General features: G+C 41.5%; 1 protein-coding gene across 10 annotated transcripts in view; it reads left to right on the top strand.

The window, feature by feature from the left end:
• Nucleotides 1-26,598, top strand: part of utrn (utrophin) — a 430,508-nt gene extending 403,910 nt beyond the window's left edge. For all 10 annotated transcript variants that reach the window (XM_061929658.2, XM_061929664.2, XM_061929663.2 and 7 more), the window contains 5 exons: nucleotides 7,505-7,666; nucleotides 9,050-9,284; nucleotides 12,909-12,984; nucleotides 13,065-13,148; nucleotides 24,005-26,598. In XM_061929658.2, coding sequence (XP_061785642.2) covers nucleotides 7,505-7,666; nucleotides 9,050-9,284; nucleotides 12,909-12,984; nucleotides 13,065-13,148; nucleotides 24,005-24,051 — 604 coding nt within the window. In that variant the 3' untranslated portion in view covers nucleotides 24,052-26,598. The remainder of the gene's footprint in view (nucleotides 1-7,504; nucleotides 7,667-9,049; nucleotides 9,285-12,908; nucleotides 12,985-13,064; nucleotides 13,149-24,004) is intronic.
• The last annotated feature ends 920 nt before the right edge of the window (nucleotides 26,599-27,518 follow it).

The raw sequence follows: 27,518 nt of genomic DNA, 5'->3' as shown, positions 1-27,518 counted from the left end.
AACTGGAAGACATTTTTTGGTGGCAGGTTTTTGTTTTTTCAGAAATGCAGCTTTGTAGTCACCACAGTCTGGACAGTGAAAATGCTCAATTTTAGTCATTATTAGAAGGACATTTTATCAAAATGCGAGCTTGAACAACCTCATGGAATAAATCAAGATCAAAGGTTCCATTGTGTTTTAGAAAAAGTACTATTTTTATATCTACTACTCAATCTCAAAAGGACTCAAGGTGACCCACTTTCTGCTCATTAATGGATCTAAAAAAAGATGGTTATTTGATTCCAAGGGTAATTAGAAAAAAAAAAATTTTTTTGCCATAGAATTATAGTGTGCTAACCACAAAACACTAGCGGGGGTTCTCAAAAATAATACATCTGCTCTTCTGTTTAATGTACTTTTTTTACATCTTCGTTGCCTCTGCAATGCTGGCTCAGACACTTTTCCCCTCTGGTTTTCCAGATGTTCTCCTTCCTCCCATTTCTCTCTGTGTTTATTCCTCATTGTTTCTTTCTGAGCTCTCAGTCAGTCAAGGCGGGGGATAGCGCCATTCGGTTGCTGGCTTAGGGATATTATAGAGACTGTTGTTCTTTGTTCGGGGGACTGTAAGCAGCCATGTCCTCTGCTTGCCCATTCTGACAATGAGTCATTGTGCACAAAGCATTGTGGGTAAAGTGAGCTAAAATATATCCATAAGCATTCTTAACATCCAACTAAATAAAAAAACCAAGAGAACACAAACCTGGTAAGTGTCACCTACACTTACTGCACACTGCATATCAGTGATTTAAATGGTGCAAAATCAGCATATTTCAACAAAATGTATTATCTTTTTGCTCCATTCCACACTTTATGTAAATACAGTTCAAGTCTAAAGTCTGGTTGAAAAATGTTGCCATGTCCAGAACAAAATAATATGGAAAAGATCACATCAAGGGTCACTTAAAAATGAGTAAAACTCTTCAACGATGCATCTGACTTATTCAACAACCTCTCTCTGGATTTAGAGGGGAAAATATTTTATTTAATGTTTAGTTTGGTTTGTTCAAAAAAAATGTTTTCTCATAAAAATATTGCAAATACAAATAATCTGTCCTCATCATTAGACTGTTATTAATTGTTAACGTACACGCCATATATTGAACGTCAGATACGTGTAAAAGTTAGTTAACCATTGACACTTTTTAAGCAACATTCTTGATTGCAAGTGTAAAAATAAGTTAATCATCTGCAATTTTAAGTAACATTATTAACTGTTGTTATAGTGGAAAAGTAAATTGGCCGTTGGTACGTTGTTTTTAAGTAACATTTTTGCCATTCTTAGCATTTTTAATACAGTATATGAATGGCATATGTGCCGTTTGAGTTTCAAATAGCAGGATCTTTGACATCCATTGCTGCAGCATGAGAGTCTTTTAAATTAAATCACAATGAAGCACATTGAAAAAGTGTTTCAAGTGGGGGAAAATGCCATTCAAGCCTGTAATCCAGCAAATCATGTATTATTGATAAGAGATACAGTATATTCAGGATGTTATTTGTAGCTATTGCAGCCCTACTTTTGCTTCAAGCTGCACAATCCCTTGGATATACAATCTCGCTGTCAATGTGATAACTGGAATGAGGGAGGATTTAGTAGAGGTGGATGGAGCAGATGAAACGATAAAAGATTGTGGAAAAAATAGCTGCAGGTGACAGCTACTGGTGTGTGTGTGTGTGTGTGTGTGTGTGTGTGTGTGTGTGTGTGTGTGTGTGTGTGTGTGTGTGTGTGTGTGTGTGTGTGTGTGTGTGTGTGTGTGTGTGTGTGTGTGTGTGTGTGTGTGTGTGTGTGTGTGTGTGTGTGTGTGTGTGTGTGTGTGTGTGTGTATCTCTCTTTACAAGACACCGGTGTGATCTTTCCATGTCAATTTGAGCCTTGCACAATAGAATAGAATAAAAAGCAAATATTCTCAAGTGAATTTAGATGGAAATCATTAAAGTTTAGTATTTTGCGTTCATATAGTCATACAGATTAAGGGACATTCTTGCATGATATGTAAGGATTGCTGTTATATAACATGATTTTGACCAATGCTATTTATATTAGGGGAACTGAAGGTTTTTAAAAAAATGTTTTTAAAAATGTTTTTTTTTTTTTTTTACTATCATTCACAATCCTTATATGAGACAAGAACACATGTCCTTCTTTTTTTATGCATTCTAACCAACCAAACGCTTGACAAGATGCACTCTAACTACTCAGTGGCCTAGTGGTTAGAGTGTCCGCCCTGAGATCGGTAGGTTGTGAGTTCAAACCCCGGCCGAGTCATACCAAAGACTATAAAAATGGGACCCATTACCTCCCTGTTTGGCACTCAGCATCAAGGGTTGGAATTGGGGGTTAAATCACCAAAAATGAATCCCAGGTGCGGCCACCGCTGCTGCTCACTGCTCCCCTCACCTCCCAGGGGGTGATCAAGGGTGATGGGTCAAATGCAGAGAATAATTTCGCTACACCTAGTGTGTGTGTGACAATCATTGGTACTTTAACTTTAACTTTTTAATAATGCAGCTAACGGGAACTCACCTATATTGCCTTTAAAGCCCATCCATCCATCCATTTTCTACCGCTTGTCCCTTTCGGGGTCACCCTCTAAGAAAAACTCCAAAAATCTCCATCAACATTTTATATACATGCTGTAAGTATGTATATAACCCTGGCCAAGTCTCATATCCCACACAACTCACAAGAACTCCCCACACTCCCACGTTGTCTGTCTACCACTCTCAACAACAAGGACATCTCGAGTGAATACTCTCCACATTTGGCACAAGGGACTGTTCAACATCTCATCCTGTGTTTTTTGATTCTGATCGTCTGGACACGTCCAGTGACGGCTGTGAAAGGACAGCTGACAACATGGGAAAGTCCATGTGACAGCTTGGAGAGACAGCTGACAGGAGGGAACAGACCCCACTGGGGCTGTCATGGGCTAGCTCCCCATGATGGCAGTCGCCAACGCTGATTCAGCTAATTGGAGACACCCGCAAAATGCTACGAAAAGTAAACAAAGGAAAACAGCCCTAGAGCCTGCGAGAGCGGGGGCGCAAGATGGCTCATTTGCTGACAACACGGTTACTGACCTAGGAACGGAAATCACTACGAACAAGGAGAGCACAGCACACGAGACAGCAACAACAGCAGTGGGAAACAAGCTTCAGGTGTGCATCTGTGGTTGGAACAAAGTAACATCAACGATGGGCTTGAATATCCATCAAGGGAGAAAAAGGTGCCTGAGAGAGCAGAGACAAGGGCCTCGCATTGATCAATACTTTTTACGAAGTAGTCAGTCAAGTCAGCCGAGTGAAGCACAGTGACGGGACACAAACCAAAGTTCGCAGAGCATCAGCACCCCTGTAACTGAAGAAGGTAATACAAGCACAGACATGCTGGTGGAGGTGCCCATACAACCACAAAGACCTCCAATGGAGAGAAAGATCAAAGGGCACAAACCTGGCGTAAAGTGGCCCAAATCTGTTGACAAGAAAGAATGGGAGACAATCAACAGGGACCTAACAGAAATCTTGGAGCAACAAACAGGCACAGCAGAGGGAACGATCGAAAGGATGGGCAACATAATTTACAACTACGGAGAAGAACGTTTTAGAGTGAGCAAAGGGAGAAGTGGAAGGAATCTACCACCGCCAGCTAAATCCAGGAGGCAGCAGGAGATCGACAGGCTTATCAGAGAGAGGAGGCAGGTAAGAAAGCTATGGAAAAAAGCCGATGACGCTGAGAGGGAAGGTCTCATGCTACTCCAAGCAGACATCAAGAGCCGGCTGGCAACCTTGCGAAGAGCGGAAAACTTGAGGAAGCTTCTCAATAAGAAAGAACACACAAGAACTCGTTTCTATAAAGACCCCTTCAAGTTTGTCAAAGACCTCTTCACAAAGGAAAAAAGCGGAACTTTGAAAACATCAAAGCAGGAACTGGAGCAACACCTGGAAAAGATTCACCACGACTCAAAAAGGCAGGAGCATATAGTCATCCCACCTGACATCCCGCCAATTCAACCACCTGTATTCAACCTGGACACTAGCCCTCTGAAATGGAAAGAGGTAGAGAACACAGTTCAACGAGCAAGAGCAGCATCGGCTCCGGGACCTAACGGAGTCCCATATAAGCTCTATAAGAAGGCGCCGGATTTACTACGCTTTCTGTGGAAACTCATGAGGGTAGTGTGGCAGAAGCAAGGAATACCCAAGGCTTGGCGAAGGGCTGGTGGTGTGCTAATACCTAAAGAAAAGGATGCATCGGACATCAGCCAGTTCAGACCAATCTGTCTTCTCAATGTTGAGGGGAAAATCTTTTTCAGCGTAGTGTCTCAGAGGCTGTCCACCTACCTGGTAAAGAACAAATACATTGATAAATCTGTACAGAAAGCTGGAATTCCAGGATTCTCTGGCTGCCTAGAACATACAAGCATGATCTGGCATCAGATCTAAGCAGCCAAGAAGAATAAGAGAGATCTTCATGTAACCTTCCTTGACCTAGCCAATGAATTTGGCTCAGTTCCCCATAAACTTCTCTGGGAATCTTTTAGATTCTTCTTTGTACCAGAGACCATCACCACACTGGTCAAGAACTACTTTCAAGACCTGCAGCTGTGTTTGCTACCAATAATCATGGCATACTTTGTAACACACGACAAAGATGGCTACTTTGGGACAAAATGAGGATCTAGAACTTTATCTGTTTGAGCTTGAATATACGAAGGATGAACTGCTGGTTATAGAAACTGAGCGGGCACAAAGAGTAGGAGGAACGTTGGAACGGACGAGGGTCCAGAGAGTTAGAACCGGCATGATTTGGTGGTGTAAATTTAGAGCTTGCCAAGCTGTGCCAACAGTAATGGAGTGCTTCTGCTGCACTGAGTGGCACACAATTGTATTATCAATGGAAAGGCTTTGCGTATCTGGCGAGGAGTACGCTGCTTCAAAAGTCAACCAACAAGTACTTACAAAACCCAAAACCAGTGAAGTTGGCACATTGTGTAAATGGTAATTAAAAACAGAATACAATGATTTGCAAATCTTTTTCAACTTATATTCAATGGAATAGACTGCAAAGACAAGATACTTTTAACTTTCGAACTGGAAAACTTTGTTATTTTTTGCAAATATTAGCTCATTTGGAATTTGATGCCTGCAACATGTTTCAAAAAAGCTGGCACAAGTGGCAAAAAAGACTGAGAAAGTTGAGGAATGCTCATCAAACACTTATTTGGAACATTCCACAGGTGAACAGGCTAATTGGGAACAGGTGGGTGCCATGATTGGGTATAAAAGCATCTTCAATGAAATGCTCAGTCATTCACAAATAAGGATGGGGCGAGGGTCACTACTTTGTGAACAAATGCCTGAGCAAATTGTCAAACAGTTTAAGAACATTTCTCAACCAGCTATTGCAAATAATTTAGGGATTTCACCATCTACGGTCCGTAATATCATCAAAAGGTTCAGAGAATCTGGAGAAATCACTGCATGTAAGCGGCAATGCCTGTGACCTTCGATCCCTCAGGCAGTACTGCGTCAAAAACCGACATCAGTGTGTTAAGGATATCACCACATGGGCTCGGGAACACTTCAAAAAACCACTGTCAGTAACTACAGTTGGTCGCTACATCTGTAAGTGCAAGTTAAAACTCTACTATGCAAAACGAAAGCCATTTATCAACAACACCCAGAAACGCCGCTGGCTTCGCTGGGCCCGAGCTCATCTAAGAGGAACTGATGCAAAGTGGAAAAGTGTTCTGTGGAAAAGTGTTCTGTGACGAGTCAACATTTCAAATTCTTTTCGAAAACTGTGCACGTCGTGTCCTCCGGAGAAAAGAGGAAAAGAACCATCGGGACTGTTATAAGCGCAAAGTTCAAAAGCCAGCATCTGTGATGGTATGGGGGTGTATTAGTGCTCAAGGCATGGTTAACTTACACATTTGTGATGGCACCATTAATGCTGAACGGTACATACAGGTTTTGGAGCAACATATGTTGCCATCCAAGCAACGTTATCATGGACGCCCCTGCTTATTTCAGCAAGACAATGCCAAGCCACATTCTGCACGTGTTACAACAGCGTGGCTTCGTAGTAAAATAGTGCGGGTAATGATTATTTGCAAAAAAAATTAAGTTTCTCAGTTTGAACGTTAAGTATCTTGTCTTTGCAGTCTATTCAATTGAATATAAGTTGAAAATGATTTGAAAATCATTGTATTCTGTTTTTAATTACCATTTACACAACGTGCCAACTTTACTGGTTTTGGGTTTCGTATCATCGTGCTTAGTCTTTTGAGCGATGTCGCCGGGTCCAAGGGAGAGTCAGTATCCACGGCTTCAAGCAGTCCGAAGGTTTAGTTGGTAACGAGTAGAATTTGAAAGTTGACCAAGTTCAGGCCTCATCCCTCTATTGTACATGTGCGAGGCATGATTTATCATTGAGCAGTAACTTTGACAAACTTAAATGTGATTCAACAACTGACATAAGAGCTTGCTTACCTCTCGCTAATGCCGTAGCAGTGGGAGTGTCTCTGTGAGCAAGGTCATGTACGTCTTACTACGCTAGAAAAGTAGTTCCTCGGTGTTAGCTCTTACAATGACAATGTAGCTACAGCTTGGTTAATATGCGGTTACGCCATGTAAATTGAGTATTGTTGGCAGTTTTTGGATGTTTTTTTTTTGTGTGTGTTTAATAGGGTATATTGATGACTCCCATTAGCTGTATTGTTAGCTGCATTTTGCTCGTGTTTTTCACTGATTGGAATGCACAAAAAAGAAAGAAGCAAGTTTTCTTGTCTCACTTAAGGACTGTGAATGATTCCAAATTCCATAAAAAAGTACAATTTCCATTTAATACATAAAAAAACAATTAAACCTGTATTTGAAATATATATGTATATCTTTCAAATCATGACTAACTGTATAAATAATTTATGATATTGTAAATGCGTAATTATATTAAACCTATTCATTAATAATGATGGCATTCCATAGAGTTTTTAATGACACTTTTCAATTAACATCATTAATAAATACAATTTTCTGACTCGATAATGTAATGAATTGTTTTTAATTTGTCATAAATTAGGTGTATTTATAGAATAAATAACAAATACATCTGTTGGAATCATTTAGGATAATATTTCACAATTGAATTAATGGACTAATTTGATACATTTATCATTTTGGTTCTCTTGCAGTCAGGCCGAAGCCTCATCATTTTCTACCGCTTGTCCCTTTTGGAGTCACGGGGGGCTGGAGACTTAGTAAATTATATTTTATTTATTTAGCGAAGTGGTGTTATTATTTTATTGTTGGTCCAAAATGAATATTTTGTTGATGTTTTTAATCAGTATTCAGACTTAGTTTCTTAGGAAATTACAATTCCTGTTTTAAAGTGTCTTTTTTGCCATACCGCCATTTCTAGTTATTTTCAGAGCTATGCTAACCAAGATGTTTTTTTTCCCCTCAGCGATGACGAGCACACTCTGATCATTCAGTATTGTCAGACGCTGGGAGGGGAGGGCTCCCCCAACAGTCAGCCTCAGAGCCCTGCTCAGATCCTGCAGGCTGTGGAGAGGGAGGAGCGTGGCGAACTGGAGCGGGTCATATCGCGCCTGGAGGAGGAGCAAAGGTATGTACGTATGTATGAAAGGAGTAGACCGTAAGAAGTTGCAAGTGTATCAATCAATCAATCAATCAATCAATCAATGTTTATTTATATAGCCCTAAATCACAAGTGTCTCAAAGGGCTGCACAAGCCACAACGACATCCTTGGTTCAGATCCCATGTAAGGGCAAGGAAAAACTCACAACCCAGTGGGTTGTCAATGTGAATGACTATGAGAAACCTTGGAGAGGACTGCAGATGTGGGTGATCCCCCCATCCCCTCTAGGGAAGACTGGATGCAATGGATGTCAAGTGGGTCGAGCATAATATTGTGAAAGTCCAGTCCATAGTGGATCTAACATAATAGTAAGAGTCCAGTCCATGGTGGGGCCAGCAGGAGACCATCTCGAGCGGAGACGGGTCAGCAGCGCAGGTTTGTCCCCAACCGATGCACAGGCGAGCGGTCCACCCCGGGTCCCGACTCTGGACAGCCAGCACTTCATCCATGGCCACCGGACCTGTGTCCCCCCTCTCCGCAAGGGAGAGAGGGGCAGAGGAGAAAAGAAAAGAAACGGCAGATCAACTGGTCTAAAAGGAGGGTCTATTTAAAGGCTAGAGTATACAAATGAGTTTTAAGATGGGACTGAAATGCTTCTACTGAGGTAGCATCTCTAACTGTTACCGGGAGGGCATTCCAGAGTACTGGAGCCCGAATAGAAAACGCTCTATAGCCCGCAGACTTTTTTTGGGGTCTGGGAATCACTAATAAGCCGGAGTTCTTTGAACGCAGATTTCTTGCCGGGACATATGGTACAATACAATCGGCAAGATAGGATGGAGCTAGACCGTGTAGTATTTTATACGTAAGTAGTAAAACCTTAAAGTCACATCTTAAGTGCACAGGAAGCCAGTGCAGGTGAGCCAGTATAGGCGTAATATGATCAAACTTTCTTGTTCTTGTCAAAAGTCTAGCAGACGCATTTTGTACCAACTGTAATCTTTTAATGCTAGACATAGGGAGACCCGAAAATAATACGTTACAGTAATCGAGACGAGACGTAACGAACGCATGAATAATGATCTCAGCGTCGCTCGTGGACAAAATGGAACGAATTTTAGCGATATTACAGAGATGAAAGAAGGTCGTTTTAGTAACACTCTTAATGTGTGACTCAAGGGAGAGAGTTGGGTCGAAAATAATACCCAGATTCTTTACAGAGTCGCCTTGTGTAATTGTTTGGTTGTCAAATGTTAAGGTGGTATTATTAAATAGGTGTCGGTGTCTAGCAGGACCGATAATCAGCATTTCCGTTTTGCAAAAACAAGTTAACCAATGGCCCTTTTCAAGTTAACATTCTGAACCATCCTAGTAAAACAATGTTGTGACAACTGAATGTTTGATTGCAGGACGCTACAGCGGGAGTACGAGCAGCTCAAAGAGCAGCAACGAGGGCCCCCTGCCGGGAGCCCGTGGCAATCAGAGAGCCCGTCCACCGCCCATCCTGACGAGGCCGACCTGCTGGCCGAGGCCAAGCTGCTGCGGCAACACAAGGGACGGTTGGAGGCCCGCATGCACATCTTAGAGGACCACAACAAGCAGCTGGAGTCTCAACTGCATCGCCTCAGGCATCTCCTGCACCAGGTGAACGTACCATTCAAAGTGTTAATTAAACAGGAAATACGCTCCCAAAGTAACAAAATGTTTTTTTTAGTCTATAAAACAAAACACTACGACTAGTCCTTAATCCCGTTATTAGTATTCCATCCCCGTCTTCAGTTCCTCCATCAATAACTTGCACATTTGTTTACGCTCAGTCTAATTGCACTCTGGGTTTTTTTTTTTTTGATTGCTTGTGCCAAGCCATGCACAAACTCCTTCAGCTGAAACCAATAGTAATCCCAACAAATCAGAGGCAAGACGCAAGCTCCGGAAGAAGCTGCATGGATAATTACTTCCAGTAAAGGCGGAAGGGAGCTAATATGAATATGTATATGTTATGAATTACTGGCTCACTTTTAATGTAACAACATGTTTATTATTGTGGAGGCATCATACTGAGTGTTGTTTCTAATAGTATGGCCCTTTCATGTACCATGAGGTAACCACAATATTAGAACTAGCTCGGATGCAGTGCAGTAACATGTTGTGCTACACTGTACATTTCATTAAAAAATTTGAGGGTTCTCTGGAATAATGAAGATCATGTTTTATTAGGTGTACACGAAGAACACTGGATATACATTTATTCAGTAGCATTATAAACATTGTTTTAGACATGTAACTTTGGATCAAAATAAAAAACATTTTCACCCAATAAAATCTAATGTAAATAATTATTAGATACAAAAGTTTGGACACACCTTCTCATTCAATGCATTTTCTTTATTTTCATGACTATTTACATTGTAGATTGTCACTGAAGGCATCAAAACTATGAATGAACACATGTGAAGTTATGTACTAAACGAAAAAAGGTGAAATAACTGAAAACAGGTTTTATTATCTAGTTTCTTCAAAGTAGCCACCCTTTGCTCTGATTACTTTTTTGCACACGCTTGGCATTCTCTCAATGAGCTTCAAGAGGTAGTCACCTGAAATGGTTTTCACTTCACAGGTGTGCTTGAAGCTCATCGAGAGAATGTCAAGAGTGTGCAAAGCAGTAATCAGAGCAAAGGGTGGCTATTTTGAAGAAACTAGAATATAAAACATGTTTTCAGTTATTTCACCTTTTTTCGTTAAGTACATAACTCCACATGTGTTCATTCAGTTTTGATGCCTTCAGTGACAATCTACAATGTATATAGTCATGAAAATAAAGAAAACACATTGAATGAGAAGGTGTGTCCAAACTGTACTATATATATAGGTAAATAATATTTATATCATTGTGTAATGTTTTGCTGGATAAATAGCTGTTAATGCACAACAATAAGTATATGTAGATATATATATATATATATATATATATATATATAATAGAATAGAAAGTACTTTATTGATCCCTGGGGGAAATTCAGCATATATATATATATATATATATATATATATATATATATATACATATATATATATATATATATATAAAATAACACATGCAAACAACAATTTAATGTTATCTCAACTTTATTAACATTTGTTTTCACACATACCAGTACATGAAAAAAAGTTTCTTCTTTTGATAGTTATTATTACTGTAAAACACTTTTCAGGACATTCAAAGATGCTGAAATCAACCAAAGCCCTGCATTATTATCAGGGGTGTCCTGATACAACTTATTTACTTCCAATACAATATTGGAACCTGGAGTTTTGGCGGATACTGATATTGATTCGATACGATATCTACACAAATTATAAATACTTTTCTTATTTTGTAGTGTAGAATGTAAGAAAAAGTTTAATCAACTGAAACTACTCAGAGAATAATGGTAGGAATTCAAATAATGACCTTTTTATTATTGATCGTCTGGAATGGATTTATGCTGTCTTTAAATTGAATTGAAGTGGTATTTTGGCGACACCTCGTGACCACAATATTCTTTAAGTTAAGCTCAGGACGCGGTAAATTGAATGATTTGGACACGTTTGTTACTGGAGACTTTCTAATGCATTTCTACCTTGGAGACCTTGTATGTGTAAGTAATTTGCAGCTATAATTATTTCATTCATGTTTATATTGACACATGTTGTGTATTAGGCTGCATTATTGCTAAATTTTGGACACTTACTCTGTATGTCTAGCTTGTTTGCTGATATCAGACTGATATCTCATACCAATATCTGATCGAGACACCCCAATTATTATGTGATACATTTTTGCTAGATCTTATTAGGGTGTGCTGGTGTACCTAATTTTATGGCGGGGGGACGTCACATCAACCTACAGCAGGGGTCGGCAACCCAAAATGTTGAAAGAGCCATATTGGACCAAAAATACAAAAAAAAAATCTGTCTGGAGCCACAAACAATTAAAATCCTTACATAAGTGTTATAATGAAGGCAACACATGATGTAAGTGTCTACAGTATATTAGCTATATTAGCCTACTATCAAAGGCTGACGCATATCTTCGTTGACAGAAATGTTATATTTTAATTTGTATTCTACACATTTTTGCAACATTGGAAATAATATGTAAAATGGAGGCTTCTCACAGGATGAGATAACTCCTGGAAATGACTGTCTTAGAATGGCCAAAGGTATAGATGTGTGTGTCCAAGTTTAAGGAAACGGCAGGCTGTCTTCTTCTAATGGATTTATTACAATCTTTGCAAGCAGGGTAATGTTTGCTGTGGTCTGGAACAACATGGCACACAAACAACTACCAGAAATGCAGCCAATATTACATACAGATAATATGTCATGAGACATGCAAATATAAAAATAAATACGGAGAGGACATTTGTAAAGGAAATTAACTGAGCTCAAATATACCTACAAACAAGGCATAATGATGCAATATGTATATACAGTTAGTCTAAATAGCATGTTAGCATCAATTAGCTTGCAGTCATGGATTGACCAAATATGACTGATTAGCACTCCAGCAAATCAATAACATCAACAAACCTCACCTTTTTGCATTCGCACAAAGCATAAAACATTTGGTGGACAAAATGAGACAAAGAAGGAGTGGCATAAAACACGCTTTTCTGTGGCAGCATCGGAGAAAGTTATACATCTAAACAAACTACGGTGAGTTCAAGGATCGCTGAAATTTGTAGGACAAAACGGTGCTTGCCAAATACTGTCATCAGTGAAGCATGTTTGATATAAACAGTGGGATATCTAACATTTAAGAAGGTTTGTGTCATGTTTGTTCTCCTACAGAAAATATATTGAAACAAAAATAAATGTTTTCCATTTTCACACATCTCTGAAAGAGGTCCAGGGAGCCACTAGGGCGGCGCTAAAGCTGACCCCCGACCTACAGTATTTCGATTTTCCCATCTCCTTCAGTCTAATCCCAGCCTCGACGGTTGCTGTTTGTGAGCCTCCAGTTGTTGCCAGCTTTGAGCTTTTCAACATGTTAGCGCCGCGGGAGGCAGAAGATGAAGAAGAAGGCGACGAGGGGAGAGGGATGACAGGGAGGATAACGGCATTGATTTCTTGCAGCTGAGCTCTAAAGGGAATCTGGGATTGTGTTACAAATGTCACCGACTATAAGTTGCTTGTCGTCACCAACCATGATTCAAATGTTGTCTTATCTTGCATAAAAAACTCAAGTTTTTTTGTGGGTATTTTACGGCTGTTTTCCTCTCTCAGCCGGAGGTGGACATGAGGCTAAATGGAGTTTCTTCTCCTGCTGTGCAAGATGGAGAAGCGCTTGCAGAGAACTCAGGTGAGTCACTCACTGAATGTATAAATGGAAACAGCGTGCGGAGTGTTGACTTCAAGTGTGCCATGCATGCTTGTGTTCAGATGAGCTGCTCGACCCTCACAACAGCAGCTCTGACCTGACCGATGTCATGGAGCAGATTAATAACTCCTTCCCTGCATGCAGTCGTAAGTTTACCCCCGAGCCTCTTCCTCCTCCTACCGTGTCTTTGCCATCCTCATCCCCCACAAGGTTGCACGTGTCATGTTTGACTAATACGATAACAGGTCGCGTTAACTCAAAGGCACTTTTGTCCTGAATGTATAAAGGAAGTCATGATTAATATACAGTAGAGTCCTTTTAGCTCTGATTTGTGGTGAAGCCTAATACAATTTTTTATGAGACTATGGGAATTAACAATACAACAAAGTGCAATAAAATTACAAGTGGTTTATTTCCTTGTAACACAATCACCACCACTTTGCTCTCCTCACACACTTACCTGATCTACATGTGTGTGTGTGTGTGTCCCCAATAATACACTTTCACTTTTAACTTAATTAGGAAGGCATCATTAAGGTGCATTGTGTACTTCTATATAAATCACAGGTGTCAAATTCGAGGCTGGCCCACGACATCATTTTATCTGACCTGGAAATGATATGTGTCAATAAAGTATTACATTATTTTATTAAATTCAATTGTATTTATTTATTATATATTTAATATTTATTTAGGGAATAAGCGGTAGAAAATGGATGGATGGATGGATATTTAATATTTATTTAGTTAATATTTATATTTGTTTATTTATTTTATTATTAAATTATTTTCTCACTAAACATAATTGATTTTTTTCATTTTTACAGAAAAATACTGCTTGAAATTGCATACCTTTTCAACTTTAATAGTAACCAATATTGCAACAAATATTACAGTATATTATCCAAACATGTTTTTGTCTAGACAAAAATAAATAAATACTTAACTTTACAGCAAACTACCCATCAAATTTATAAAAATGACAATACATTTTACGTTGACCTTGACAGCATATTACTGTAAATTGAAAAAAACTACTTCTGGTTTTTTTGCGTTAAAATTCTATTGACTGAGCTGCCAGTTTTTGACTGTAAAATCTACGCTTGTAAATGGAAAGACGGTACATTTATTTTTACGGTAGAAAAACTGGCAGCTAAGTTGCCGGAATAAAAATAGAATTTGTACTGTTTTTCCATTAACAATATAATAATATATAATCTATGTAAATTTAACACAAATTTAACACACATTCTGGCAACTAAGCTGCCAGCTTTTTCCGTAAACCCCCGCCCCCCAAAAAAACAGTGGTACTGTTTTTCTATTTTCTGTAAAATGTTGTAAAAAATAAAATAAAAAAACACTATTTTACAGTAAAATTTTGTAAATGTAAAGTTTTTACTGTAAAATCGACAGTCTACTTAAAATAATTTACACAATTAATAGTGAAATCCAGAGGCAAATTCATACAAGCGGCCCTCTGATGGAAGCCATAACTGCCATGTGGCCCTCAATGAAAATGAGTTTGACATCCCTGATATAAATGTTAGATATGTCCAGATCATGGGATCAGACTAGGGGCCGATATTTGCCTTTTTTACCTAATCAGCCATCAGCTGCTGCGCCCAGCCGATCCTGGCCACAACTGTGTCTCAGTGTTAACATCATAAAAAATTGTACTCATGGGAAAGATTCCCTCAAAAGGGATGCACGATTACATTTCCGTATTCCTCGTTACAACCATGCAGGAGGTGTGTGCCTAAATTCCAGGAAGGTGCGTGTCTTGCCAGATCATTGGCTCCAATAGGAGAGAAATCTGCAAAGAGCGCCTCTCTAGAAGACGCTTCCTCACCACCATGGTGGAAAACAAATTAAGTCTCTTCCAAGTAACATTATCACTGGAGGACAAGAAGAAAAGGAAAGGCTAAACATGTTACACGCACACACCGAGCAGGATGACAGAAGAAGCTAACTAATCCCTAAAGCTTCAATGCACCAAATGTCGATACTAACAATACCCAGTATGGTGTCAGTCGACAAACGATACTGAAGTGATTAGATCGATATTTGTCTTTTTCTTGTTATTACTAAGAAATCATTTTTGGGGTTGTTTACAAACTCAGAAAGTACATCTCTGGATACAGAAAGGCTTTGAGGGCAAAAAAGCCAATTAGGGTTGGACAAATTTTGATTTCTATTATGGCTTCTCACGATCATGAAACTAAAAATCTGGAAAAACAAGAATGATTAATGGGCTGCGCAATGTGCGTGCAAATGCAGAGCCTGTGACGGTGAAACGGATGGGGAGTGAATGAGTGGAAAAAGACTATGTCGACTAGACGATTGGGATCCCACCATGGTTGCTACTTTGTATGTGACACACCGCTAGTGTGCCTAATTAACAATCAATAATCACTAAACTCAACAACAAAAAAGTAAGACATATGATTTCTGCGTTCACGTAACCGCGGACGTAATCACGTAATTGGCCAATAAAACGGAATCCGCTGTTAAACTGTTAAAAAAATCCAGGCAGGGAAATTGTTATAAATGTGAGTCAATTTCACCATGTACCAAATAAAATAGCTTTGAGTTTGGTAAGCTAAACCAGAATTATTCCATACATTAGGCGCTAGAGATGCGCGGATAGGCAATTATTTCATCCGCAACCGCGTCAGAAAGTCGTCAACCATCCGCCATCCACCCGATGTAACGTTTGATCAGAACTGCACCCGCCCACCATCCGCCCGTTGTTATATATCTAATATTAATAAAAAAAATTAAAAAAAAGGGTGAAAACTACGCGAATTGCACCTTGTGCAGACAAGATTTTTCGATCGGACACGGAGGAATTAGCGATGTAAAAGACCACGTTGGGACAAAAAAACGCAAGTCTAATGCCGTTGCTAGCGATACAAGTGGAAAACTTTCAACGTTTTTCGTCGCCCAAACAGATTCTTTGGATGTGATAAATGCCGAAGTTTTATTTACGGAGGCAATAATTGAGCATGGACTTCCAATCGCACTGGCTGATCACATGGGACAGTTAAATGTTTGTAATGCAACCTTTAAAAATCATTACGCGGTGATCGCGGTCCCAAAAATAAACTTTTCTTGCATGATAATGTCCAGAAAAATTCGCTTTATATTACTATAGAGTCCTTTTAACGAATGAGTTTGATGGTTTATCACAAACCTTAAATGAAAGAAGTCCTTTGTTCTCCTGCACCATGCATGCGCAATCCTGTCGGCTGTATTTCACAGCACGACATACTGTAAAAAGTGTTTATACTATTTATACTTTCAATTAACAAATTGAAGTCTTGTGAAAGGTTGACAGGATAACTGGCATTAACTGTCAAAATAATTTCAAACTATTGAAGTTAGCTTACAGAATAAACATGTCAATCAACCCATATGATTTTTGCTGTAATATTTTTGTTTTGAAAAGTCACTGTGACTGATAGAAAAGTGATGGTTTTAGCAACATTTTAACCTGTCTGAATGCTAATAGTCATTTTGCGTCGGGGGGCGAAGCCCTGAACCCTCCACCAGGACTTTGTCCTGGACCTACCGGGGCCTGCGGCCCTTGGACCCTGGCTACTAGGTTTTTCTGATTTAAAAGTTGGCAGGTATGGTGAGGTTATAAAGCTTTTGCCTGTTAAAGAAAAGAGACTGATCCAATGCACAGACATTCGCGTGCCACGCTGTCACGACCCAGACGCACACCAGTGCGCAATCATATGGGAGCCGCGCTGAGCGCACCTCCAAGCGCGTCTCGCTGCCGGCGACGGCCAGATATGGGCCCACGCTCCAGCGCCATCCATTTTCAGGGCTAGTTGATTCGGCAGGTGGGTTGTTACACACTCCTTAGCGGGTTCCAACTTCCATGGCCACCGTCCTGCTCTCTATATCAACCAGGGTGAGCCCCACCCCTTTCATGAGCGCACTACGCGCGGAGTGACCCCTGTTACGCGCCCCCGGCAACAGGGGTGGCAAGCAGGTAAGCTGCGCGGGCGGAGCGCGCGGAGTGACCCATGTTACGAGCCCCCGGCCACGGGGGTGGCGGGCAGGTAAGCTGCTTACCTGCTGCGCGTGACGCCGGCCGCGGCGAAAGCGGACGAGGCAGGGTGTCGGTGCGGTGGGCGCGGTAGTGACCCTGGACGTGCGTCGGGCCCTTCTCGCGGATCGCCTCAGCTACGGCTCCCGGTGGGGCCCTCTCGGGGGAAGGGGCCTCGGTCCCGGACCCCGGCGAGGCGTCCCTTCTCCGCTCAGTAAAAGTGTCCATCTCTTTTCTTTTTTTTTCTTCTGTTGTGGCATATGCAGCAGGTGCCTGCTCGTTTTTCGTATGTGGGTAACAACATTTAACTATGTACCGAATTGGTTTAACTGCCACCCGCAAAAAAAAAAAAAAAAAAAAAATTAATCCGCCCGACCCGACCCGCGAGCGGATAAAATCTTAGTTTTTTTAATTTCATCCGCCCGATCCGCGGATAATCCGCGGACTCCGCGGTTGTGTCCGCAAACCACGCATCTCTAATACCCAGTATGGTGTCAGTCGACAAACGATACTGAAGTGATTAGATCGATATTTGTCTTTTTCTTGTTATTACTAAGAAATCATTTTTGGGGTTGTTTACAAACTCAGAAAGTACATCTCTGGATACAGAAAGGCTTTGAGGGCAAAAAAGCCAATTAGGGTTGGACAAATTTTGATTTCTATTATGGCTTCTCACGATCATGAAACTAAAAATCTGGAAAAACAAGAATGATTAATGGGCTGCGCAATGTGCGTGCAAATGCAGAGCCTGTGACGGTGAAACGGATGGGGAGTGAATGAGTGGAAAAAGACTATGTCGACTAGACGATTGGGATCCCACCATGGTTGCTACTTTGTATGTGACACACCGCTAGTGTGCCTAATTAACAATCAATAATCACTAAACTCAACAACAAAAAAGTAAGACATATGATTTCTGCGTTCACGTAACCGCGGACGTAATCACGTAATTGGCCAATAAAACGGAATCCGCTGTTAAACTGTTAAAAAAATCCAGGCAGGGAAATTGTTATAAATGTGAGTCAATTTCACCATGTACCAAATAAAATAGCTTTGAGTTTGGTAAGCTAAACCAGAATTATTCCATACATTAGGCGCACAGGGTTACAAGGCGCACTGTTGAGTTTTGAGGAAAAAAAAAGATTTTAAGTGCGCCTTATTAGTCCGGAAAATACGGTAAACTGTCAGTAAAAGTAAAGTCCATCCATCCATCCATCTTCTTCCGCTTATCCGAGGTCGGGTCGCGGGGGCAGCAGCCTAAGCAGGGAAGCCCAGACTTCCCTCTCCCCAGCCACTTCGTCCAGCTCCTCCCGGGGGATCCCGAGGCGTTCCCAGGCCAGCCGGGAGACATAGTCTTCCCAACGTGTCCTGGGTCTTCCCCGTGGCCTCCTACCGGTCGGACATGCCCTAAACACCTCCTTAGGGAGGCGCTCAGGTGGCATCCTGACCAGATGACCGAACCACCTCATCTGGCTCCTCTCGATGCGGAGGAGCAGCGGCTTTACTTTGAGCTCCCCCCGGATGACAGAGCTTCTCACCCTATCTCTAAGGGAGAGCCCCGCCACCCGGCGGAGGAAACTCATTTCGGCCGCTTGTACCCGTGATCTTGTCCTTTCGGTCATAACCCAAAGCTCATGACCATAGGTGAGGATGGGAACGTAGATCGACCGGTAAATTGAGAGCTTTGCCTTCCGGCTCAGCTCCTTCTTCACCACAACGGATCGATACAGCGTCCGCATTACTAAAGACGCCGCACCGATCCGCCTGTCGATCTCACCATCCACTCTTCCCTCACTCGTGAACAAGACTCCGAGGTACTTGAACTCCTCCACTTGGGGCAAGATCTCCTCCCCAACCCGGAGATGGCACTCCACCCTTTTCCGGGCGAGAACCATGGACTCGGACTTGGAGGTGCTGATTCTCATCCCAGTCGCTTCACACTCAGCTGCGAACCGATCCAGTGAGAGCTGAAGATCCTGGCCAGATGAAGCCATCAGGACCAAATCATCTGCAAAAAGCAGAGACCTAATCCTGCAGCCACCAAACCGGATCCCCTCAACGCCTTGACTGCGCCTAGAAATTCTGTCCATAAAAGTTATGAACAGAATCGGTGACAAAGGGCAGCCTTGGCGGAGTCCAACCCTCACCGGAAACGTGTCCGACTTACTGCCGGCAATGCGAACCAAGCTCTGACACTGATCATACAGGGAGCGGACCGCCACAATCAGACAGTCCGAAACCCCATACTCTCTGAGCACTCCCCACAGGACTTCCCGAGGGACACGGTCGAATGCCTTCTCCAAGTCCACAAAGCACATGTAGACTGGTTGGGCAAACTCCCATGCACCCTCAAGGACCCTGCCGAGAGTATAGAGCTGGTCCACAGTTCCACGACCAGGACGAAAACCACACTGTTCCTCCTGAATCCGAGGTTCGACTATCCGGCGTAGCCTCCTCTCCAGTACACCTGAATAGACCTTACCGGGAAGGCTGAGGAGTGTGATCCCACGATAGTTGGAACACACCCTCCGGTTCCCCTTTTTAAAGAGAGGAACCACCACCCCGGTCTGCCAATCCAGAGGTACTGCCCCCGATGTCCACGCGATGCTGCAGAGTCTTGTCAACCAAGACAGCCCTACAGCATCCAGAGCCTTAAGGAACTCCGGGCGGATCTCATCCACCCCCGGGGCCTTGCCACCGAGGAGCTTTTTAACTACCTCAGCAACCTCAGCCCCAGAAATAGGAGAGCCCACCACAGATTCCTCAGGCACTGCTTCCTCATAGGAAGACGTGTTGGTGGGATTGAGGAGGTCTTCGAAGTATTCCCTCCACCGATCCACAACTTCCGCAGTCGAGGTCAGCAGAACACCATCCGCACCATACACGGTGTTGGTAGTGCACTGCTTCCCCTTCCTGAGGCGGTGGATGGTGGTCCAGAATCGCTTCGAAGCCGTCCGGAAGTTGTTTTCCATGGCTTCCCCGAACTCCTCCCATGTCCGAGTTTTTGCCTCCGCGACCGCTGAAGCCGCACACCGCTTGGCCTGTCGGTACCTGTCCGCTGCCTCAGGAGTCCCATGAGCCAAAAGAACCCGATAGGACTCCTTCTAAAGTACAAATGAATATACAGCTTCACTTCTTCAGTCATAATTATTGGTGGAAATGTGTATACCGCTACGGCCCATACGGACCACAGCTGGGAATGGCCGTCGCGGGGATGCTAGCGGCCCAACAATAGGCCTCGGCCCTATGGTTAAGAACCAATGCTATAAGCTATTCTCAAAGTGTAGAAGCGGGATTCGAAATCAAATTGGATCTGAGGCCAAAAATCGGATCAAGATCGGAGGCCAAAAATGTTGATCGGGACATCCCTAGTAATTATTATTATCCATAAGAAAAAAAATGTAAAGCCAATGAATTCATTATTGCATCCTTAATCTGTTCCTGGGTCTTATGTGTTGTGCTACTTTACTAAAAGCTGCTGCAAACTTTACAACATGACTTCAAACTTTATTCATAAATGAAAGCAAAGAATAAAGACATTAAAATGCATCAAAATCATATTCCGACGTGTAGCTCCTTGACTCATAATAGCATTCTCCTGCAGACGTAGCAGGGTTTTTGTTACAAATCACATGTGGCAGCTGCTGCGTTGCTATTTGCATTTCCAGGGTGCACAGTAGAACAGTGTTGTGTGCACCTGTGTGTGTTTGTGTGTGCGTCTGCATGCAAGCGTGCGACGATGTATTATTACAGAAAACGGGGCGAGACAGCTCTTTGTTTTGTTTCCCGACGCCTCAAGCCTCTCGTCAAGACCACAGGTAAGATGGAGCTATACTTTAGGAGTTCCACAGTCCTACTGTACTCTCGTCCATCCTCCTGCGTCCATGATGACATTACAGGGAGACGTCCTTCTAGAAGCCCTCGAAGTCTCCGATGTGTGTGTGTAATGTGAGAAGGGCAGCCACTGTGATGATTTACCACAGGAATTTATTTTCAAACTCGCTTCCTAAAAAGAGCGCCGCACACCTTCCCGCATTATATTCTTACAAAGTACAAAACCCAAAACCAGTCAAGTTGGCCCGTTGTGTAAATGGTAAATAAAAACAGAATACAATGATTTGCAAATCCTTTTCAACTTTTATTCAATTGAATAACTGCAAAGACAAGATACTTAACGTTCAAACTGAGAAACTGTATTTATTTTTGCAAATAATCATTAACTTAGAATTTGATGGCAGCAACACATTGCAAAAAAGTTGTCACAGGGGCATTTTTACCACTGTGTTACATGGCCTTTCCTTTTAACAACACTCAGTAAACGTTTGGGAACTGAGGAGACCAATTTTTGAAGCTTTTCAGGTGGAATTCTTTCCCATTCTTGCTTGATGTACAGCTTAAGTTGTTCAACAGTCCGGGGTCTCCGTTGTAGTATTTGAGGCTTCATAATGCGCCACACATTTTCAATGGGAGGCAGGTCTGGACTACAGGCAGGCCAGTCTAGTACCCACATTATTTTACTACAAAGCCACACTGTAGTGACACGTGCAGAATGTGGCTTGGCATTGTCTTGCTGACATAAGCAGGGGCGTCCATGGAAAAAAACCTTGCTTGGATGGCAGCATGTGTTGCTCCAAAACCTGTATTAATGGTGTCTTCACACATGTGTAAGTTACCCATGCCTTGGGCACAAATACAGCCCCATACCATCACAGATGCTGGCTTTTGAACTTTGTGCCTGTAACAGTCCGGATGGTTATTTTCCTCTTTGGTCCGGAGGACACGATGACCATAGTTTCCAAAAACAATTTGAAATGTGGTATCGTCAGACCACAGAACACTTTCCCACTTTGCATCAGTCCATCTTAGGTGAGCTCGGGCCCAGCGAAGCCGGCAGCGTTTCTGGGCGTTGTTGATAAATGGCTTTTGCTTTGCATAATAGAGTTTTAACTTGCACTTACAGATGTAGCGACCAACTGTAGTTACTGACAGTGGTTTTCTGAAGTGTTCCTGAACTCATGTGGTGATATCCTTTACACTCTGATGTCGCTTTTTGATGCAGTACCGCCTGAGGGATTGAAGGTCACGGGCATTGCTGCTTACGTGCAGTGATTTCTCCAGATTCTCTGAACCTTTTGATGATATTACGGACCGTAGATGGTGAAATCCCTAAATTCCTTGCAATAGCTCATTGAGAAATGTTGTTCTTAAACTGTTGGACAATTTGCTCAAGCATTTGTTCACAAAGCGGTGACCCTCGCCCCATCCTTGTTTGTGAATGACTCAGTATTTCGTGGAAGCTGCTTTTATACCCAATCATGGCACCCACCTGTTCCCAATTAGCCTGTTCACCTGCAGGATGTTCCAAATAAGTGTTTGATGAGCATTCCTCAACTTTGTCTTTTTTGCCACTTGTGCCAGCTTTCTTTAAACATATCACAGGCATCAAATTCCAAATGAGCTAATATTTGCAAAAAATAACAAAGTTTCTCAGTTCGAATGTTGAATATCTTGTCTTTGCAGTCTATTCAGTTGAATATAGGTTGAAAAGGATTTGCAAATCATTGTATTATGTTTTTATTTACCATTTACACAACGTACCAACTTCACTGGTTTTGGGTTTTGTAAATCCAAGTCCAAACTAGAGATGGACACTGAAACTCGGCTACATGATAGCAGTGATGCCTACATAAACAGTCGCAACCGGATTGAAAGAAGAAGAAGCTGTCTGTGTTTTATTCCGCTGCTAAATGAATGCAAACTCAGCCAATTGCAACAAGTGCTCGTCTGTGAAATTTGTACAAGTAACGTCCTGTAAGTAATGTAACGTCCTGACAGAAATACACAGTCTGACGCTCTTTTAAACTTCATTGTTGACCTTAACGCGTCAGCAGCAGCACTCATTACACCGTTAGCACCTCAGTGCTAGCCAACAGCCACAACAATAACAACAACAACAACAACAACAACACAACACTTCTTCATTATTCACCAATGGCTATTACGGCAAGTCAGGTTTTATTTTCTAATTAATTACTTAGGTATTGTTTCATTTATGTAATTGAAGTATTTCAATGACTCAACTTGATTGTCAAAAAATTACATTGAAATTAAAAAGTTTTTTTTTTTCAAATTGCATGTAACTTTAGTGGTTTAGTGGTTAGAGTGTCCGCCCTGAGATCGGTAGGTTGTGAGTTCAAACCCAGGCTGAGTCACACCAAAGACTATAAAAATGGGACCCATTACTTCCCTGCTTGACACTCACCATCAAGGGTTGGAATTGGGGGTTAAATCATCAAAAATGATTCCCGGGCGCGGCCACCGCAGCTGCTCACTGCTCCCCGCTCCATCACCTCCCAGGGGGTGATCAAGGGTGATAGGTCAAATGCAGAGAATAATTTCGCCACACCTAGTGTGTGTGTGTGACAATCATTGGTACTCTAACTTTTAACTCAAACCATATCCATCCCAGGTCAAGACATGTAAATAAATGTTTTATTGCAGGTATTTTAATGTCATTTTAATTCAATTTATAATAATTTAATTAACTTATTTCTTCCATTTAAAATGTAGTTTTTAATTACAAAAATATATAAAATTCAACCAAACAATTTCTGTAAAAAAATATTGTACTTTTATATTTGAATTCAGTGTTATTTAGAAATGAATGGCTCATATCTTTAAGACCAACATTTAACTTCCCCCACACATATCTAATACTTCTAAATACAAATATAACATTCTATAAACCAAAATTTAAACCCAGTCATTTAATAATTAAAACCATTTAATTACCTGTGATAATGTATCATTGTTTTAAGAGGAACATTTATTTTTCATTGGGAATTGCTTCTTTTTCTTTTTTTTACACTTGAAGTATATTCCATGACTTTTGTTCATGTGATTTTAATTTGCCATTTTTGTTTTTTTTATTGTGTTGATTTGCAGGTGATGTGAACAAAGAGCGACTCGGCCATTCCACAACAAGCCCATAAATCCCAAAGACGCACAGGACATGACAACTTGTCTCCTTACACCACCTTGTCGTCGTGTACTATGCAACGCTTGTCCTTGATTGGTTCATTATTGGCCCCTCCCACTTCTTTTGCTTTTCTATGAAAAATGTCCAATACTATTCTCTTGTCTTTTCTTTGGTGGGACTGGGAATCAAACTGTTACATTTCTTTTCTCATTCCACTTTCTCTTTACTCAGATTCAAACTCTGGTAGTCTGAGTTGAAGTTTGAGTACCTTCGAAATGCGGTCGCTTTTTGCAGAGTTACCTCGAAAGTACAGTATTGGGTCCACACTAAAAAAAAGGAAATATAATCACAATAATTATATTATATAATTTTATTGACTATATGAGAATTAAGACATCATTTCATGAGGAAAAAGTGGTAATTTCACAAGCTAAACCTCATCATTTCTGTTCTCGCACACAATTACCTTTTTTTTCTAAAATGATCTATTTGGTTTCTTGTAGTATTCAAATTTCATTGACATAACATTGCAACATTTCTCTGAAGAAGTATTTTTCTCAAAAAATAAATGTTTTGTCCTAATAATGTGACATTCACACTGCTAACTTTGCCACTTCTCAAACAAAAATACGACGCTGTTCATTCAAAATATCACACATAAAATTACAACTTTTTGAGGACTCTTTTTATATACATATACATATATACATATATATATATATATATATATATATATATATATATATATATCCATCCATCCATCCATCTTCTTCCGCTTATCCGAGGTCGGGTCGCGGGGGCAGCAGCCTAAGCAGGGAAGCCCAGACTTCCCTCTCCCCAGCCACTTCGTCCAGCTCCTCCCGGGGGATCCCGAGGCGTTCCCAGGCCAGCCGGGAGACATAGTCTTCCCAACGTGTCCTGGGTCTTCCCCGTGGCCTCCTACCGGTCGGACATGCCCTAAACACCTCCTTAGGGAGGCGCACAGGTGGCATCCTGACCAGATGCCCGAACCACCTCATCTGGCTCCTCTCGATGCGGAGGAGCAGCGGCTTTACTTTGAGCTCCCCCCGGATGACAGAGCTTCTCACCCTATCTCTAAGGGAGAGCCCCGCCACCCGGCGGAGGAAACTCATTTCGGCCGCTTGTACCCGTGATCTTGTCCTTTCGGTCATAACCCAAAGCTCATGACCATAGGTGAGGATGGGAACGTAGATCGACCGGTAAATTGAGAGCTTTGCCTTCCGGCTCAGCTCCTTCTTCACCACAACGGATCGATACAGCGTCCGCATTACTGAAGACGCCGCACCGATATATATATATATATATATATATATATATATATATATATATATATATATATATATATATATATATATATATAGTATTCTGACAATATCCTTGTAATATTAACATTTATTTTTCCATATAAAAAAAACCCAACTATCTTTTATTATTTAAAAAAAAAAAGAAATGTTTCCCCATAACAGTAATAATATGACTTATTGTAATTTTAAGGTTACGCGGTTTTTTCTTGAAATGGCCCTAACTTCTTTTTTTTTTGTAATATTCAATACTTTATTCTCAAAATATTCCATTAGGGCTTTTCCTCAAAAATAAACAACCATTTTTATTTAATTTTTTTGCAATATTCTGATTGTATTCTCTTACAAGTATGACTTAATTTGGAAAAAAAACTTTTTTTTCTTGCAATATTGTGACCTTATTCTCGCACCACTAGGATTTTTTTTTAATTTTTTTAAAAACTACCTGTAACTTTATTCATGTACAATTTTGACTTTTTCCCCAAAACCCCACAACTTTTTTGAATGCATTATTCTGACTTTATTCTCGTATGATTCTGATATTCCTCGGAAACCCCCTTAACTTTTTTTCTTGCAACTTTATTGTAATTTATGACATATTTCTGCTAATGTTATTAAAATTCTACATGTAACAGCACAACTTCACTGAGGTAATTATTTTTTTTCCTCATAATTATATTTTCTTTTGAGTGTGGCTCTAATACGCTCTGTGTTTGAACGCATGAATATGAATGAATTGAAACTGCGTTGTTACGTCATAAAACGCCACTCCTTGTGTGCCTATACAGTTTGTCATTCCACGTGTGGAACTACACACTTGTTGTGAAATTGGGGTTGTACGACATGTAAATTTTGTTTTTGTTTTTAAAGGAAAGTTGTCAATCAAGAGGAAAGCCATGATTGCCTTGCTACCTCAGAGACAAAAGCTCACTGTATGAGTGTACACTGCAAGGAGGAGGAAACCAAGTTTGTGAGTTTGAAATCAACTGGCGCCATTGTTACTGTAGCACTCTGGTCCTGCTGAAGCCTGTTTCTCCTCCTGCCCTCACTGTCGTCGTGCTCGTCATCCTCTTGTGACGCTAAACAACACTACTATAACCTCCACCTAGCTTCTCCGTCTGGGTGTTTCTCTCACTTTTACCACTTTCTTGCCTGAGGTATGTAAAATAGACGCGCCACGTTCTGTGTAAAATGGCTACATTGTTTTGTTTCCAAATAAACATTTTATAACAACAGAACTTGTCTTTTCAAACGTCTGTCGGTCTGACGTGACACGTGGTGACTTGCTCTTTGTTATTATCGGTATTATTAAGAATAAGTAAGATTAAACATACCAAACCCAAAACCAGTGAAGTTGGCCCCTTGTGTAAATGGTAAATAAAAACAGAATACAATGATTTGTCCTAATAATGGTTTCAGGAGGAACAGTGTGGTTTTCGTCCTGGTCGTGGAACTGTGGACCAGCTCTATACTCTCCGCAGGGTCCTTGAGGGTGCATGGGAGTTTGCCCAACCAGTCTACATGTGCTTTGTGGACTTGGAGAAGGCATTCGACCGTGTCTCTCGGGAAGTCCTGTGGGGAGTGCTCAGAGAGTATGGGGTTTCGGACTGTCTGATTGTGGCGGTCCGCTCCCTGTATGATCAGTGTCAGAGCTTGGTTCGCATTGCCGGCAGTAAGTCGGACGCGTTTCCGGTGAGGGTTGGACTCCGCCGAGGCTGCCCTTTGTCACCGATTCTGTTCATAACTTTTATGGACAGAATTTCTAGGCGCAGTCAAGGCGTTGAGGGGATCCGGTTTGGTGGCTGCAGGATTAGGTCTCTGCTTTTTGCAGATGATTTGGTCCTGATGGCTTCATCTGGCCAGGATCTTCAGCTCTCACTGGATCGGTTCGCAGCTGAGTGTGAAGCGACTGGGATGAGAATCAGCACCTCCAAGTCCGAGTCCATGGTTCTCGCCCGGAAAAGGGTGGAGTGCCATCTCCGGGTTGGGGAGGAGATCTTGCCCCAAGTGGAGGAGTTCAAGTACCTCGGAGTCTTGTTCACGAGTGAGGGAAGAGTGGATCGTGAGATCGACAGGCGGATCGGTGCGGCGTCTTCAGTAATGCGGACGCTGTATCGATCCGTTGTGGTGAAGAAGGAGCTGAGCCGGAAGGCAAAGC

This window comes from Nerophis lumbriciformis, linkage group LG34, assembly GCF_033978685.3.
Source record: "Nerophis lumbriciformis linkage group LG34, RoL_Nlum_v2.1, whole genome shotgun sequence".
NCBI classification, from domain to species: Eukaryota; Metazoa; Chordata; class Actinopteri; order Syngnathiformes; family Syngnathidae; genus Nerophis; species Nerophis lumbriciformis.
This window is presented reverse-complemented; position numbering and strand designations above follow the sequence as displayed.